The sequence below is a fragment of the Choristoneura fumiferana genome, chromosome 23 (assembly GCF_025370935.1).
Source record: "Choristoneura fumiferana chromosome 23, NRCan_CFum_1, whole genome shotgun sequence".
NCBI classification, from domain to species: Eukaryota; Metazoa; Arthropoda; class Insecta; order Lepidoptera; family Tortricidae; genus Choristoneura; species Choristoneura fumiferana.
This window is the reverse complement of record NC_133494.1, coordinates 19,593,691-19,609,096: the sequence shown is the minus strand read 5'-3', so window position 1 is coordinate 19,609,096 and position 15,406 is coordinate 19,593,691. Positions and strand designations below refer to the sequence as shown.

At 38.7% G+C, this 15,406-nt stretch overlaps 2 protein-coding genes across 2 annotated transcripts; one reads left to right on the top strand and one right to left on the bottom strand.

The window, feature by feature from the left end:
- Positions 1-2,304: 2,304 nt before the first annotated feature.
- ScpX (Sterol carrier protein X-related thiolase) lies at positions 2,305-10,983 on the bottom strand. Its single transcript, XM_074105241.1, has 2 exons — positions 9,849-10,983; positions 2,305-3,092 (listed from the first exon to the last, which is right to left on the bottom strand). The coding sequence occupies exons 1-2, from the start codon at positions 10,953-10,955 to the stop codon at positions 2,592-2,594; spliced, it is 1,608 nt and encodes a 535-aa protein (XP_073961342.1). The 5' UTR covers positions 10,956-10,983; the 3' UTR covers positions 2,305-2,591.
- Positions 10,984-11,742: 759 nt separating this feature from the next.
- Positions 11,743-14,720, top strand: LOC141440722 (uncharacterized). The gene is made up of 3 exons (XM_074105262.1): positions 11,743-11,935; positions 12,242-14,288; positions 14,420-14,720. The coding sequence occupies exons 1-3, from the start codon at positions 11,865-11,867 to the stop codon at positions 14,537-14,539; spliced, it is 2,238 nt and encodes a 745-aa protein (XP_073961363.1). The 5' UTR covers positions 11,743-11,864; the 3' UTR covers positions 14,540-14,720.
- Positions 14,721-15,406: the final 686 nt, after the last annotated feature.

Genomic DNA, 15,406 nt, shown 5'->3' with positions numbered 1-15,406 from the left:
CGCCTTGTAAAAAATGTATTTACGAAAGTCGGAGATGTTCCTTTAAACCAGAAATAAAAATGTGGGTTACGGTTATCCCATCGCCTGTCTAAGTAATTAACTGTCATACTCGGTTTTGTCTTATTATATTCTTGATCAGGCGAAGGGATATATTCCTCCCACATCTTATTCTTCAGGGAAAGTCTTTAAAAGGAGATTTTACAGCTAGGTACATGAATTCGCCTCTAGGTTGAACACAAAAACAGTTTTATTACTTACGGAGTTTTAATGACACGAAAGACAATTTACCAGGCCATGGGAAGAATAGCTCCCGCACAGTTGAACTCTAATAAGGCCATGGGATAAGTCAACCCACATCCTAATTTTGGTCATACAAAAAATGCATGAATATTTAGCAATGTTTAATAAATTAAAATATCAAAAAATTGTTCGATCTATGTACTTCTGTTTCATAGAAATTAAGGAAAGTGTTCCAATTTCTCCGTAGTTTACTGAAATTAGATTTCAAGTGAATCTAAACGGCTGCCAAAGATATATTACCGATTTAGAAGCGTGTGTGAATGAAGATAATAAAATACTATTTTCAGGATCGACAAAATTTTTGTAGGAGGTTTGGAGTTAAAACCTGACTACGGTAACCGATATAAGATGTGGGAGGAATATATCCCTTCGCCTGGTAAAGGGTTAACGGGTGAACCGATTTGAATGCGGTTTTTTATTTATTTGAAAGCAGGTTTTCTAGCGATGGCTCTTAGACATTTTTTATCAAAATCGGTTCCTCCGTTTTTGAGTTGAACTTTGAAGTGACAATGTCGGGGGTTTTCCGACTTTTTGTTGGTTAGGTTTAGTGTATTAATCCATCAGGTTTTAGACTATAGGTCAGCCGCAAAGCGGCTAGCAGGCAGATGCGATTACCGTTTTTTCTATTCATTGCGTATGCTGCCATGTGACCACTGGCCGGCTATGTTCTCGGCCGCGCAATGAACAGGGAACACGCGCGCCGCTTCGCTGCCCACTGGCGTCAATTCCGCAGCCTTTAGGAGGGTTGAATGACACAACAAAGAGCCTATGAGCACTAACAGTTTTGAGGAACGCTATGGAAGATACAGCAGTTATTTGCACTTTTTGCCGCGGGTGTATTTAATTTACTCTACTGAAAAGGTGTGATTGGGTACTGGGATTTTTTTTCTCACTTGCCCGCGGTGTGAATGACTGGAAATGATAATTTTAATAGTTTGTGTGAACAATGGAACGTGGATAACTGCAAATAGGCCGCACTCGCTCTAGGTAATGCCTCGGAACTTCGGAAGGCAGTTTTCTTAGTGGACTGTCTATAAAGAATTCGCTGTCACGAGAACTAGGTATACAAGCGGAAAATAACTTTGATAATTCTACGTAGATTAATTCACAGGCAAACTATTCCTAACTAATACCACTAATGCGAAAACAAAGTCTGTCTATCTGTTACCTCTTCAACCGATTTACATGAAATGATAGAGATAGTTTGAGACTCTGGGAAGGGCATAGGATTGTTTGTATCCCGGAAAATTGCATAATTCCAACGGGATAGCAATAAAGAATAAACCAATTCTTGGCAAACGAGTCGCGGGAAAACGCTAGTGTGATATAAAGTAGAAAAATTTAACGAAACTGCAGCAAAAAAAATACAGTTGTCTCTACACGACTTTACCATCAAGGGTGTAGTTTATAAATTATAATTTATGATACAATTTTTTGTATACCTTCCGAATGTATTTCATACAAACACATAGAAACCATAAATGTCAATTGCATACTTTTGTTTGTCTCGGTACATTGGTGCCTGGTGCCCAACTTTTTTATTTATTTTACTAGCTGTTCCCCGCGCCTCCGTTGGCATAGAAGTATAAAAAATAGTTTACGTCCTATTCTCAGAGCTACCGAATATACACAAAAAAAAATTATAACAGTTTCGGGGGAGTTTGGTTACAAACATTGTGACACGAGAACTTATATATTAGAAAGATTCAATGTTCAGTTTGGCTAAGTAGCAATAATAGAAACCGTAATTTCATTTCAGAAAAAGTACTTTCTGCCTTTCTCGCGGTGTATCTCATTTTGGTGATCTTTCCGAAACCGCTGTTAGAGTCAAAAAGATTCTTACACAGTCCTCTACGGCCTACGTGCAATGTAAACTTTGGGTTTTGTTTATAAACGGTTACGTCATACTGCAATTTGCGTTTGTCTTCGGGATCATAACGATATAGTGTTTGATATACACATCCGCCCAACATTCTTAGTGCTCATATTCTCCAATAGTCAACATTTTCATAGAAAACTTTTATTAACAAAATAGTACCACTATAAAATATCCACGGAATGATAACATTATTGCCTTAGCTATAAAATATTTCATTGCACCTAAACTACGTGCATAATAAAATCTGTATAATGATTTGTGAATCGCGTCATGGTTATAAAGTTATAATTCATATTAGATCATAAATATTTATAAAACATTTACAAATTGCTAAGTATTTAAATGCCCAAGACCCTAAGATCCGTTACCGAGAGAAGTAGAAACTAGATTTGACTGGTTTCAACCAGTTCTTTTACAGTTTGGAGCGGATTTGTTCTATTCTTCCTGAAGCTTGGCGCTGTAAGTCTGTGAGCTTCATTGCGAGCCCCATGTTGCCTTGTATCTTGATTTTTCCCTGGAAAAATGCCTTTTGGGGATTGAGTTTCCCAGAAATTAGATCGACGACATCTTTGTCATTAACAGTGAAAGTTACGTCGGGTTTTTCTGTTCCGTTGTACGTAACCTTGCCTTTGCCTTCTTTGGCATTGATGACCCAGTATCCTTCCGCTCCGCTGGCTCCTTTGACTTTGAATCCATAGATACCTCTGACTTTCTCGATGAGTTTGTCTTCGTCGGTAGCCATGGCGTCTTCGAGGATCTTCATGTATTTGAAGACCTCGAACTCTTCGGGGTTGCTGGAGACAGCGGCGACGCTGTTGGGGGCGGCATTCTGGAAACCTTTGCGATACATGGTGATGACTACTGCTCCTCCGAGTCCTAAGTTGTGTTGGAGTGCGATGCGGGCGCGCGGTACCTGGAAAGGGAGAGGAAACTCTTTGAAATGGTTGTTTGAGGAAACTCTTTGAAGTTGTCGCAATATTATTAGTCCGAGGGGGCTTTTTTAATGAAATAGGGTGGCAAATACAACGAGCAAGCGTGTCACCCGCATTCAGTTGGAGTTGTTTTTGTTATTTTGCGGAATTATTTTCTAAAAGTCGCTCAACGAATATCGTTCAGTTGAGCGAGTACGATCTATCTTTTAATTATTTGGTCCTGTTAAAGGGCCCACCCGGTATTACTTAGATATTTATTAGCCTGGAGGAGTGTCCCACGGCTGGGCAAAAGTGTCCCCTCATTTTCTCCATTTGTATGTATGTACTTTATTGTACATAAAACACAAAAATAATACAAAAAGAAAACAACAAAACAAAAGAGTACAAAGGCGAACTTATCCCTAAAAGGATAAGGGGATTTGTCTCGATTTTGAGCGGTGGTCGGTCAGTCTAGGTCGTACCGCTGAAGTAACCGAATACTATTTATTTTTATAAAACTAAATATGGTAAAAAAGAAACAAAAGTGACGTTGATGAGTGGCCTAACGAACTGTTCAAGGTTATATTTAATCCATCCCAGCCTATATATGTATCACTGGTGGGCACGTGCCTCCTCTCGGAATGACACGGCTCGGGCGGATTGGGAACTTCACACACACCATTGAATTGCTTCGCAGGTTGTGCAGGTTTCCTCACGATGTTTTCCTTCACCGAAAAGCTCGTGGTAAATTTCAAATGTAATTTCGCACATGAATTTCGAAAAACTCAGAGGTGCGACCCCGGGTTTGAGCCCACGGTCCTCTGCTTGAGAGGCCATAGGTCAAACCACTCGGCCACCACGGCTTTCGAGATTTATGTTTAAGTAAAAATTCCATTTTTTTCCCAAGATTACCATTTTAGATTTACTTACACATGTATTTAAACTACATAGCCTTACAACTACATAGCCTTGGACAAAGTAGGTACGATAAGCAACTCAACTAGTTTTTTTTTCACTTCTCATGCTCGTATAATTCGTGTTTATATAGACGACATAAAATGACTTTTTTAATGCTCTTGTGCATAAAGTAAAATCTTCGTCTAAGACCAAGGTAGGTAATCAGGTGTCAACAGCCACAAACAAAAAAGTTTAATTTATATTTATAAACTAAAAATCAATCAAACCAATCAAAATAAATCAATAAAACTAAAAAATATATAATTATACATAGAAAGTAAACGATTGTTTCCACTGTTGTTATTTCATTTCCTCGCAATCTAAGTGAAAAGCAAAGTGTAAAACTGGAGCATTAAACCCATTTTCCCCTCGACGTGTCTATCCACCCTCGCGGTACCAGCTCGGGTGGCTATATGAACGGCTTGGGTAAAATGGATAGTTTTATTCTCTCGTTGTACAATCTACTATTTGGTTTCAAATTCACTGAATCTATTTAAGTATGTTTACCCGTTGCCTAGTAGCCACGACACAAGCTTTAGCGAATGTCAAACCTCCTATTTTCTAGTTGGTTAAAAATACGTACCCTTGGTGCTTTGTATCCAATAATAACATACGAGTTAAAACCGCCTTACACTTCACAAAAATAGTTATTTAAATAAATTTTAAGCACTAAGAGGTCCACACGGTTTTAAAATTATGTAAAAAAAACCGTCCGTAGCGACCGACGCTACCACTCATAATGACCGGTTACATCACGTTATGTTCATTTAAAATTACCTTTCTGCTTACAAATTGAGAATCGAATATAAATGCTATGAGGACTTTGGCCGTTCGAACACCATATACGATGTATATAACATGATGAAGGGCGCTCTGAGTGGAGGAAACACGTGCAGGAGAAAGTGTATGAGTTCGAGGGCGAGAGTAGACGTGAACTAGATTCCAGGCGTGATGAACTAAAGGCAAGACCGCCTCTGTACAACATACACTACAATTATGTCAATGGTAGTCAAAATACCACGCACAAGACTTATCACGCTAACACATACGAGTAATATTTACCTCGACGTTTCGGCAACATTACAGTGGCCGTGGTCACGAGTAGCCTGAAGTGTGGGGTGTCAAGTTAGCCTAGCAGCGCGAGTTCTTCGAACTACCCGCACTTGGTCATTTTTTATTACATTACTTCCTATACACCACAGCTATACACTTAATGGATGGATTAAGTCAAGTCATGCATATAGAGTCGATTGTTTCTCGCGAGTGTATGTATATGTATGCATTTTTTTGTACCTATGTACTTTTGTGAGGAGAAAATAAATGATTTTATTATTATAAGTAAGAAAATAAATCTCACATAAAATCAAGTATGTTTTTGCAAAAATCTATTTCACTTACTAGCCTAGCCACCTTAACGAAGTTTCGTAAAAAAACTTTAAAGCAATTGTTTCATTCAAGCCGCACTTATCAAATTAAGATCCTTTTCCAACTGCGAGGTAAAACACGGAAATGTAAATTACAATTTTAATTAGCAAGCTGGCTTAGCAGCGTACCTTGGTTTGCTAATTATCTTTACACGCGTTTATCACAGACACCAACACAATAAACTGCCTATTTGAATGAAGATTCTTAACCTCGAAACCAACTTAAATTAGAAATTACACAGTTCTTTACCTACGTAAAGACAGGTTTTAAAAGAATACATATTTGAAATGACGAAAGCAATAGGAGAAAAAATGACCCGACATTACATTAACATACAATGACTAACTAACGTTCGAAAAATTCAAGGTCATATAAAGTTAAATAACAGGCGAAACCATTTTTGCCAATAAGGCAGTACGTTTGCGCGGGTAAAATATTGAGTAGGCATGGGTCAGACGTTCGCGCGACATTGTGGCGACCGCCATTTTTAACCCCCGACGCAAAAAGAGGGGTGTTATAAGTTTGACCGCTATGTGTGTCTGTCTGTGGCACCGTAGCTCTTAAACGAGTGGACCGATTTGAATGCGGTTTTTTTTATTTGAAAGCAGGTTTTCTAGCGATGGTTCTTAGACATGTTTTATCAAAATCGGTTCAGCCGTTTCAAGATCATCAGCTCTTTTGTTCGCTGCGGTAGGAATCTTAGACGCATAATGGGTATTTACTTTACTTTCAAACATATTGGCTTCGAAGCAGCCTTTGCTGCTTTACTAATTAATAATTGAAGTGGCAATCCTTCACCAGGATTTAATTGTGAAATGGATTCAGCCTCGGCATTTCAATCATTAAATAACTTGTTTTTCCATAATAAATCCACACCTAGTACTGGTCCTTCAAAAATTGATATTGATTTTGACTTGCTAAATATAGACATGATTGTGGGACTGCAAAATAAAAATTGACACACGGCTAATGGCAGAGTTAGAGTATGTAACCGGTTATATATTAAGAAAAACAAAAAAATGTGTTTTCAAAAATTGCAACCAGGGCAAACATTTTTTTTATAATTTAAACAAGGACAACAGGTACATTCAACTAAGAGAACATTTATCAAGGAAATGTCTTTCGTATCCTTCCCGTGAGCTGATATCCTGTTTTTCGGACATACAGGATGTCGGATGTTCGGACAACATTATTAAATCGGACCCAACGACAAGGAAATAAAAAACTATATTAAAACATTATTATGTTTTAATTGACTACAATTTCATCAATACGGTATTTGACAACTCCTGAATTTGCCATGTCTTAATGTTATTATGAAAATATAACTACACAGACAGTGTTTAACGAAGAGAAAACTTAAATCGGTTAAAAATTGGATTTAGTGATTTTTTGAAAAATTAAATATACCTTTCTCAAACGCTTTTCGACGTCACACGCTAGAATGTCTTTCTCTGTCTAATCTTGAATTTCAAAGCTTTATAACTTTGTTATTTGTAAAGCTAGTTTAAAAATTGTTTCTCTATTCGATAACAGGCATTGTGTAGTTTTAATTTATAAAACATATACAAAATAGTCAAATACCGTATTGTAATGTGCATAAAAAGGACAGCGTTGATTTTATGTTTGATTTATCCAGCAGATTGTTTTTAGCCAATTGGTGTAAGGAGGCAAAGAAAATGTTATGTGGCAAAAGATTAGATTATGACCATGCTGATGATGTTTATGTAATGGCTAAAACTTATTTTATTAAAAGAAGGAAATGATTTTTTAATCTGTTGTTTTACTTTATTATTTGCTGATTTGTCACCAATATTGGGCAATAAAATGTTGTATTATTTAGAATAGTATGTACAAATAATTTTGCAAAAACCCTGAGAAATAGTGATAAATCAGCAATTTATTATTCCTATACTACCCATATTTTATTTTAGTTTGTTCGCAGACTTTGGTATGTTATTCCGCATCGTTTTTCGTGAATTGTGCATAAAATTTTGCTCACTGACTAAAATATTCCCATTAGGTCTGAACTATACGACGATCCGTATAGTTCAGTACCCTTAGTGTAAGTTTTCGGTTACAAAATACGTCTCGATCGCGTTGAGATCTTAACGCGAACGCGATCGAGACGTGTTTTATAACCGAAAACTTACACTAAGGGCACTGATCGAATATATGTACTATCGTATGCTACGTAAATACTATGTACGTATGTACTAAACGAATAACCTGCCTGTGTGGAACAGTTATGTGATGTATTCTCGCTAAAACAGATGGCGCTGTCGTCAATACTTTTTACTGATTATTCTATTTCAATATATTCAATGTACTCTGATAAAATATGCAAACAAAGTATTGGGGGGTTACTATTACTACGAAATTACGGCAGCGGGACGGCAAGATACCAAGTTCGAATTATGCACCTCGTAGTTTAAGAATTTTTCTTTCATTTAATTTCATTATGGAAAGTGAATGGTGCAACATGTCCGAGAGAACCAATGTCCTAGATTAAAGACTCGTAAAACCTGAATCTGTGGGTTTACTGGTTTAAAAGCTATATTACGTGGGCGACTGAATTTTGCTCGGAGTTTTTTTAGAGAATACGTTTTTAAATAAGCTTTAATATAAATAAAGAGAAATATAATAAAACAAAGTCTAGTCCGGTCTTCGATTTGAACTCTAGACCTTCAAGTCAACGGCTAAACCATTTCAGAAGTTTTATTAAATTTTTTAATGTTTTTTGAACTATTTGAAACAAAGTTCCTATCCATCCGCACGAAGCTATAGTATAGCGCGTCGCTAATTATATTATACATTTACCTACATATATGTATAAAATAAACCTTTCGTGATATTTTTACAAGCTTTTATTTAATTTGCAATGTATGCATGTATGTGTGTGCGGGTCAAATGTTGGAACCGAATTTTGACCCATTTCCAGCGGTCAGTTTGACTTAAAATTTGGCATATTACTCATGCAAGTCCGGTGACAATAGGTACATTAATCTGGTGGTAGTGACTAGTGACATCCTGGTAGTCCGGCCAGAGTCGCCTCCACAGGACAGAACTCTTCAACTGTATATGACATATTGACTTGAAATTTGATATGAAAATGCAGTTTGGATGATAATGCAAGTACAGTCAATAATATGTACCATCAGCAAAAAAGCTTGTATTAAAAATGATTTAATTAATTTATTTCTAACTGATGATGCAAACCCCACTAAAATCAGTTGCGTACTGTAAACTCAGGTTTCTAGTCCCGCAGTTCATCAATAGTCCAAAGTTTGGACTCCAAAGAGACTTTTTAACATTTCAAACAATAACGGAACTGCTAACGTCATCTAGGAGGTTCATCATGCATTATCTATAGGATTAGGCTCCGATGAACCTCCTAGATGACATTAGCAGTTCCGTAATTGGACGTAGTTATGCCAACAGGAACCAACACACACCTCCCCCCAAAGTCTATATAAGTATGCAACAAGTTACTAAAATGCACCTTCTCTTCTATCAATCAATAGATATACTTTAGTAACTTGTTGCATATACTTATCTAGACTTTGGGGGGAGGTGTGGGTGGGTGCCAACTGCCAACCCTGTTTGCAATAACTATGTCCAATTGTTTGAAATGTTAAAAAGTCCGTTTGGACTATTGATAAACGCTGGGACTATAGAAACCTGAGTTTACAGTAGTTTAAGTTCTAAAGGGTATAAATTACCTAAATGTGTAAATACAATAATGGCAGCTCACTAATATAAAACTTACCTGCAGGGAGTCTTATGTAATAAAGAATGCTGTTTACTATTGTTGTTATCTAAGGTAGAACTGATCAATCAGGCCTTAATTGATAACTACTTAACTAAAATTACAATACTTATCTGCTAAGTATGACAACTTCCAGATTTATCAGATATTAACATAGGTAAAAAGATTGGTTACACGTTCCGTGTACTAAATTAAATATTTTGATATTTCTTGGGCCCTAGGCAAAACCTTCCTGATTATATAGACATGGACATCTTTCCATAGACTTCGGTTACACAAATGAATGAGATGCACCATGGTATTGTTGTAGGTATAATGTGTGAAGACCTCATATTCACCAGCTAGTTTATAAAATCATAAAGATCAAAGTCCAACATAGTTTGTGTGGATAATTTTTTCCCCAACACCCATCCATAAAATCAAAACAAACACCATACCAAAACCACAAAGCAAACAATCATGTAAGTTTGAACTTCTTTGTTGTATTGTGTGCTATCTCACTATGTCATGAACCCTTGAACTCTATATGATTAATAATGCAACAATAACAGTTGTTTGCATGTATATGTGTTTAGCCAAGCTCAGACAGGCTTGTGTAAAGACCAACCTGTCTGTCGCCAGCTTCTCCGCGCAGCTGCCACACCAGCTCAGCGCACTGTGCCAGCCCGGTGGCTCCTAGAGGATGTCCCTTGGCAATCAGCCCTCCGCTCGGGTTCACAACTACGCGCCCACCGTATGTGTTGTCACCTGCATCTACAAACTTCCCTGCTTCTCCTACCCCACACAATTGTAACCCTTCATATGTGATCAACTCATTTGCAGCGAAGCAATCATGGAGCTCAACCACATCTATTTGCTTTGGTGATATACCTGTCTTTTCATAAATTCTCTGAGCAGCTAGCCCGGTCATGTCATACCCGGCAACTTTCATCAAACTATTCTCAGTAAAGACGGCTTCCGTATCAGTGGCCATTTCCATGCCTATGATCTCAACTGCTTTGTTTTGGAGTCCATGCCGGATGACTGCTTCCTCAGACATAAGAACTGCTGCTCCTGCTCCATCACTGGTTGGACAGCATTCCAGCTTCGTCAGTGGACCATAAATCCTTCTGGAATTCAAGACTTCCTCTACCGTATACTCCCTTGAATTCTGTGCTCGCGGATTTTTGACACCATGTCTGTGGTTCTTAGCTGCTATCTTAGCCAAGTGTAGCTCTGTGGTGCCATATTTTTTCATGTGTTCCATGACAGCATTACCAAAGTATTGCGGGGTCATGGGAGCGGCAGCTAATTCGGCCATCTCGGCCATTTTGAGCGTGTGCCGGTCCATGGGGTTTGTGCGGTCAGTGTAGGGACCGGCGCCGAGAGCGCCCCCTGCCATCTTTTCAAAGCCTACGGCCAGTATGATATCAGAAATGCCGCCCTCAATCAGTTGCTTAGCGAGGAACAGAGCGTTAGACCCTGTCGAGCAGTTATTGTTGACATTGTAGATTGGGATACCGGTCATGCCGACTTGGTATAGCACGCGTTGTCCGCACGTCGAGTCTCCGAACACGTACCCGCACACAGCTTGCTGAATCTTTTCGTATTTGACCCCGGCGTCGGCCAGCGCCGCCTCCACCGCCTCCTTACCCATCTCGGGATAGTCGCGATCGGGGCTCGGCTTGGCGAACTTCGTCATACCGACACCGACTACGAACACTTTACGACCCATTTTATAAAGTAACGTTAATAAAGTTGTTAGTTACCTCTTGCGATGTCTGCGAACTGCGGAGTTAGGTGGGTCGCGCACAAAGAACGGCACACGAAAACTTTATCCCTCGGCCACTGATAGATAACACAGCGATGATAAAACTTATTTATCTAAAGCTGTACGGTGTTGGACTCACTAGGCGGATATGCTCCGAACAGATAGATATCTAATTATTGAGTACAGGGTACATTCGCACTGCGAATAGCAGCGTGATGGAGACTTTATAGAAGTGAAATGAGTGACCGTTGACCAACCAACCAACATCCAAGGTAATGAACTAATGACATTTGTGTTATGACGTCTACATTATAATCTTCAACAAACATACGCCTCGCACTCAATAATTGTAATAGAAAGAATCTCTCGTGAAAATCAACTTAAACACAATGGATCAAAGACTGCAATGGCACCAGTGCCACTTTTGAATAAGCAGAGTTGTTTTGTCGTCAGATTGACATTGACAAGTACAACTGTCAAAAAAAAAACCGCTCGCTAGTGATGTACTTTTTTATGCATTCATCATTCATCTCAAAACGGATTTCTAATGTCCTCTGTAATAAAACTACTATAAAGAAAGTTAATAATAATTACTGATGTACTAAAGAATACAGCTTAATTCTTTCAATATTTATATATTTCTATAAATATTACTAAAATCCGTACTGTTGCAATAACTAATAATATCCTGGCAGGCAGCCTTGACAAAGAAACGGGTACAAAATTTTGAATTAAAACAAAACAATTATCATTGACAATTAATCGTTTAGATTTTTCAGTATGAATTAAATTCAAGTTTCTAAATATATATTTTATAATTATTTTCAGTTTTCGGAAACATTAAATTATTCGAGTGACGTAATAATTTTAGAAATGGCTCTAGATAAGCAAAAGATATTGAGTGATTTAGGAAATGTTGTAAATCAGCTGCAAAGTGCTGATTGGTATGAATCTTTGTTTATATCTCGTAGCTATATTTTACGCTCTATTTTTCTCACTGCTCATAGCATACTGTTTGAGCAACTACCATTTAAGTCCTTACGTCAGCTAATGCTTGTAGCGCTAGTCAAATACCTAATTTGATAAACTCCCCTGTTGCTTAACGGTACACCTGTATCCTAGAGAATTAACTTTCACCCAACCGAACTCAAACTTCATACGGCTTACTTGATAGATATAATCTAGCAAGTTCAATTTTTTATTTCTATTTTAAGAAATGAAACTGCTGTTAAAATTTTGTCTGTTTTCAGTGGATGCATGGGTAAACTGTTTTCTAATCCCGGACAAGCACAAGGCATGGGAGCATCAGGTGGTTGTCGATGCCAACATAGCTGTTGCCAAAACCAGGGCTATGGACACCACTACTCCGGAGCGTCTTACCCTACGCACCAGCAATCGATGCCCTGCACACCATGCATGGGCATAAATTGCAACCCACCCAAGCTCTATAGCGAGACCTACAGCTATCTTAATCAAAACCTTATGCAACCCGTCATCAGAGAAGTGTACGATGATTTAAAAAGCATTAGTCCTGAAAATACTATTATGAATAACCCTATGGGGAATCAACTAGGACTTGCACAGGGTACTCCAAAAACTCCTGTGGTTCGGGGCAACATGGGAGAGATCGTGGGTCAAACTCCCATAGGTGATGTGATGGGTGGTCAAAATCCAATGCAGAGTATGGGTGGTATACCTCCTCAAAATACAATGAAGCCGATGGCAATAGGTGGACAGCAGCAACAGAATTCAATGGGTGGAATGGGAGATGAAATACTCAAGATGATGATGTCAAGTAACAAATCACAGCCTATGAATATGACAGGACAGAGTGGGCAACAATCTAATCAAAATGGAGTTACAAATGCGCAGATGGGAGCTAATCAAAGTCAATATGGTAGCAATATGGGAGGTATGGTACCAGTTACATCACAATACAATTCTAATTATACCAACATGGGGGCCAATCAAGGTAAATTTAATACAGGGAATATGCAACCAAATCAAGCTCAGTACAACACAAATAATATGGGAATGGCAAGAAGCCAAAACAATTCTTATCCTCAAATGCAAAATCCAACCGCTCAGTATAATAATATGACTCAACCAAACATGCACGCAGGAGGTACATCACAAGTTAACGCAATGCCCGTCATGGCCAACAATGCAAACCCAAATGCACAGGTGGGCAATATGAACGCAAATTCAGGAATGCAGCAAATGCCAGCACCTCAGCGCGGAAATTATGGCCAACATAGTCAGGGTATGGCAAAGTTCAATGAAATGTTCCCTGGGGTTACGCAGGGGATGGGAGGTAATCTAGACTTTGATCCAATGTCAATAGCAATTCAAATGAACCCAGCTAATCAAAAACAGGCCACTATGAACGCAATCGAAAAAATTATGTCAAGCAATAGTGCTACTAATAAGCCGTTGAATAGGAATGCAGTTGAGATGCAGCCTGTAATGAATGGAATTAATGCAGTCAATACAAACTTTACTCCAACTCCATCAACACCAAACAATCAAATGCAACTTCTTCCTCCTAATCAAGCTGTTAATCAACAATTTGTCAGTAGCCCCGCAACTGCTACAAGCCAAATGAATCAAATGCAGCCGCAAGTGGTTTACACTGCTGGTACAGATGAATTGGCGAACCAGGAAGGGCTACGGCAACAAAAACCAGTCGGTATTGGTGAAATATCACAGGGAGGATATCCTAATCAGCTGCCTGCTAGGCAAGAATTTATAAAGGACCCGGTATATCCTGTGGATACTACAAAGTTCCCTTCGACTATGCATGGCCGCAAGTACGAATACAACACTTTAGGACAGCCTGTCGAACCGTTGCCTCAGAGGAGCTACCGCCGTACGGAACCAAGCTTACCTCAGACCTTATCACCTCAGCCTGTTCCTTCGAAGTTAAGATACCCTGTGCAACCGAAGTATGTCGTTAAGAATACCGTGAGCAAGACTTCTCTATTCGGGAATAATCCTGTAGGAAAAACACCAAGTAGGAGACAGTTGCAGCATGTGTATAATACGTACAAAGGCTCTGTTTCTAGCACCAAACAGAATGTTCGGTCTCCGCACCAACTTAGTGCATCTGATGGTCGGTTGCGTACCAATCAACATTTATCACCGGTTCGTCAAGTGCCTGTAGAAAGAGTCGGAGGAGATACGATTGCGAATAATCAACTCGTTAATGATCAAGTTACTCCTAAAGGGGAACATTTCATAGATGAAGTTTTAGATGCTGCTGCCAATCAGCCTTATGGTGATGGGCGTCCAGAAAAGGTAAGAAATAAATTAAGTACTCTCTGCAAATTTCATGAATAAGATTCGTTTATTTATTGACATGAACGCATACATGTTCATAGGTTGTGGTTCTTTAAATATTTGTTTACATTTGTTACTTATGTTTTCAGCCAGTGGCTCCAAGTAAAATTTCTAAATGTCGAAATGGACTACAAGACTTGGTGTTCACGTCTTATCCGCAGTCTTCCGCGTGGTCTTTCCACGGGCACAACCACCGTCAGCCGTTTTAGATGTCATCGGCACCGCGCCGTAGTAGATTTTTAAATTACAAAACTTAGGTAATTATAGTTATTTTGTGCCCTTGAGATATTGTTGGAGTCAAGTGGATGTAAATTTGTGTGAAGTGGATACCTTAGGTATAGTTCGCAAAGAGAAAATCAGTAAACCTAAAAATAAAGTAATTTGAGATTATTCTGTATTTTTCTTCTAAGCCTTAGGTAGATCGGTTATTATATCAGCTGGTCTAAGTAGCAAAGGTCTAAAAAGGAAGTGGTCTCATTCTTTGACTTGGTCGACGGAGCTCCGCTTCGCAGAGCTCCTTCACGTGGCTGAGGCGCTTCGCACCTTGACTCAACCAACTCTGACCTAACTCCCACATATGTTTTCAACTTGCATAATAATATTTATAGCTAATAGAAAATTTATCTGGTATTAATATACCTAGATAAATCCTAAGATCTATTTCTACGTAGAAATCGGAATGAAGTTATTCATGACATGGCGAGCGTTAAAAGTACGACAGTTGATCTGTAAGAAAATGAATGAAAGTGTCCGACAAAAACAGATTAAAAATGGATTAGAACCAGTTGCTTTTTTAGAGCACTTATAGGGAGAGTCATTCACGATGACGCGTGCCGTGGTTCTTATCACAATGTCAATAATGTCTAATTTTGACAAAATCACGCGTTTTCGTGGATGGCACTAGGTATACCAGCCGCATTTTAGACCGTCTGCTTTTAAGAAGAAAAAATTGATACTACCGGTAGATCATATATCCTTCTTCTCTCTCTCTCTCCTTTAATCTGAGATCTTTAATTATATACTAGCCTGTAACCGCGGTTTCACACGCTTGAGGGAAAATTCCCTCCAGACCCACC

Bases quoted from the DNA above. Each gene is read 5' to 3' on its own strand.
- ScpX (XM_074105241.1), bottom strand. From the start codon at position 10,955: ATGGGTCGTAAAGTGTTCGTAGTCGGTGTCGGTATGACGAAGTTCGCC. The intron at 3,093-9,848 runs GTTGGTCTTTAC...CTCCCTTTCCAG, and splicing joins GAGAAGCTGGCGACAGACAG to GTACCGCGCGCCCGCATCGC.
- LOC141440722 (XM_074105262.1), top strand. From the start codon at position 11,865: ATGGCTCTAGATAAGCAAAAGATATTGAGTGATTTAGGAAATGTTGTA. The intron at 11,936-12,241 runs GTATGAATCTTT...GTCTGTTTTCAG, and splicing joins CAGCTGCAAAGTGCTGATTG to TGGATGCATGGGTAAACTGT. The intron at 14,289-14,419 runs GTAAGAAATAAA...TTATGTTTTCAG, and splicing joins GTGATGGGCGTCCAGAAAAG to CCAGTGGCTCCAAGTAAAAT.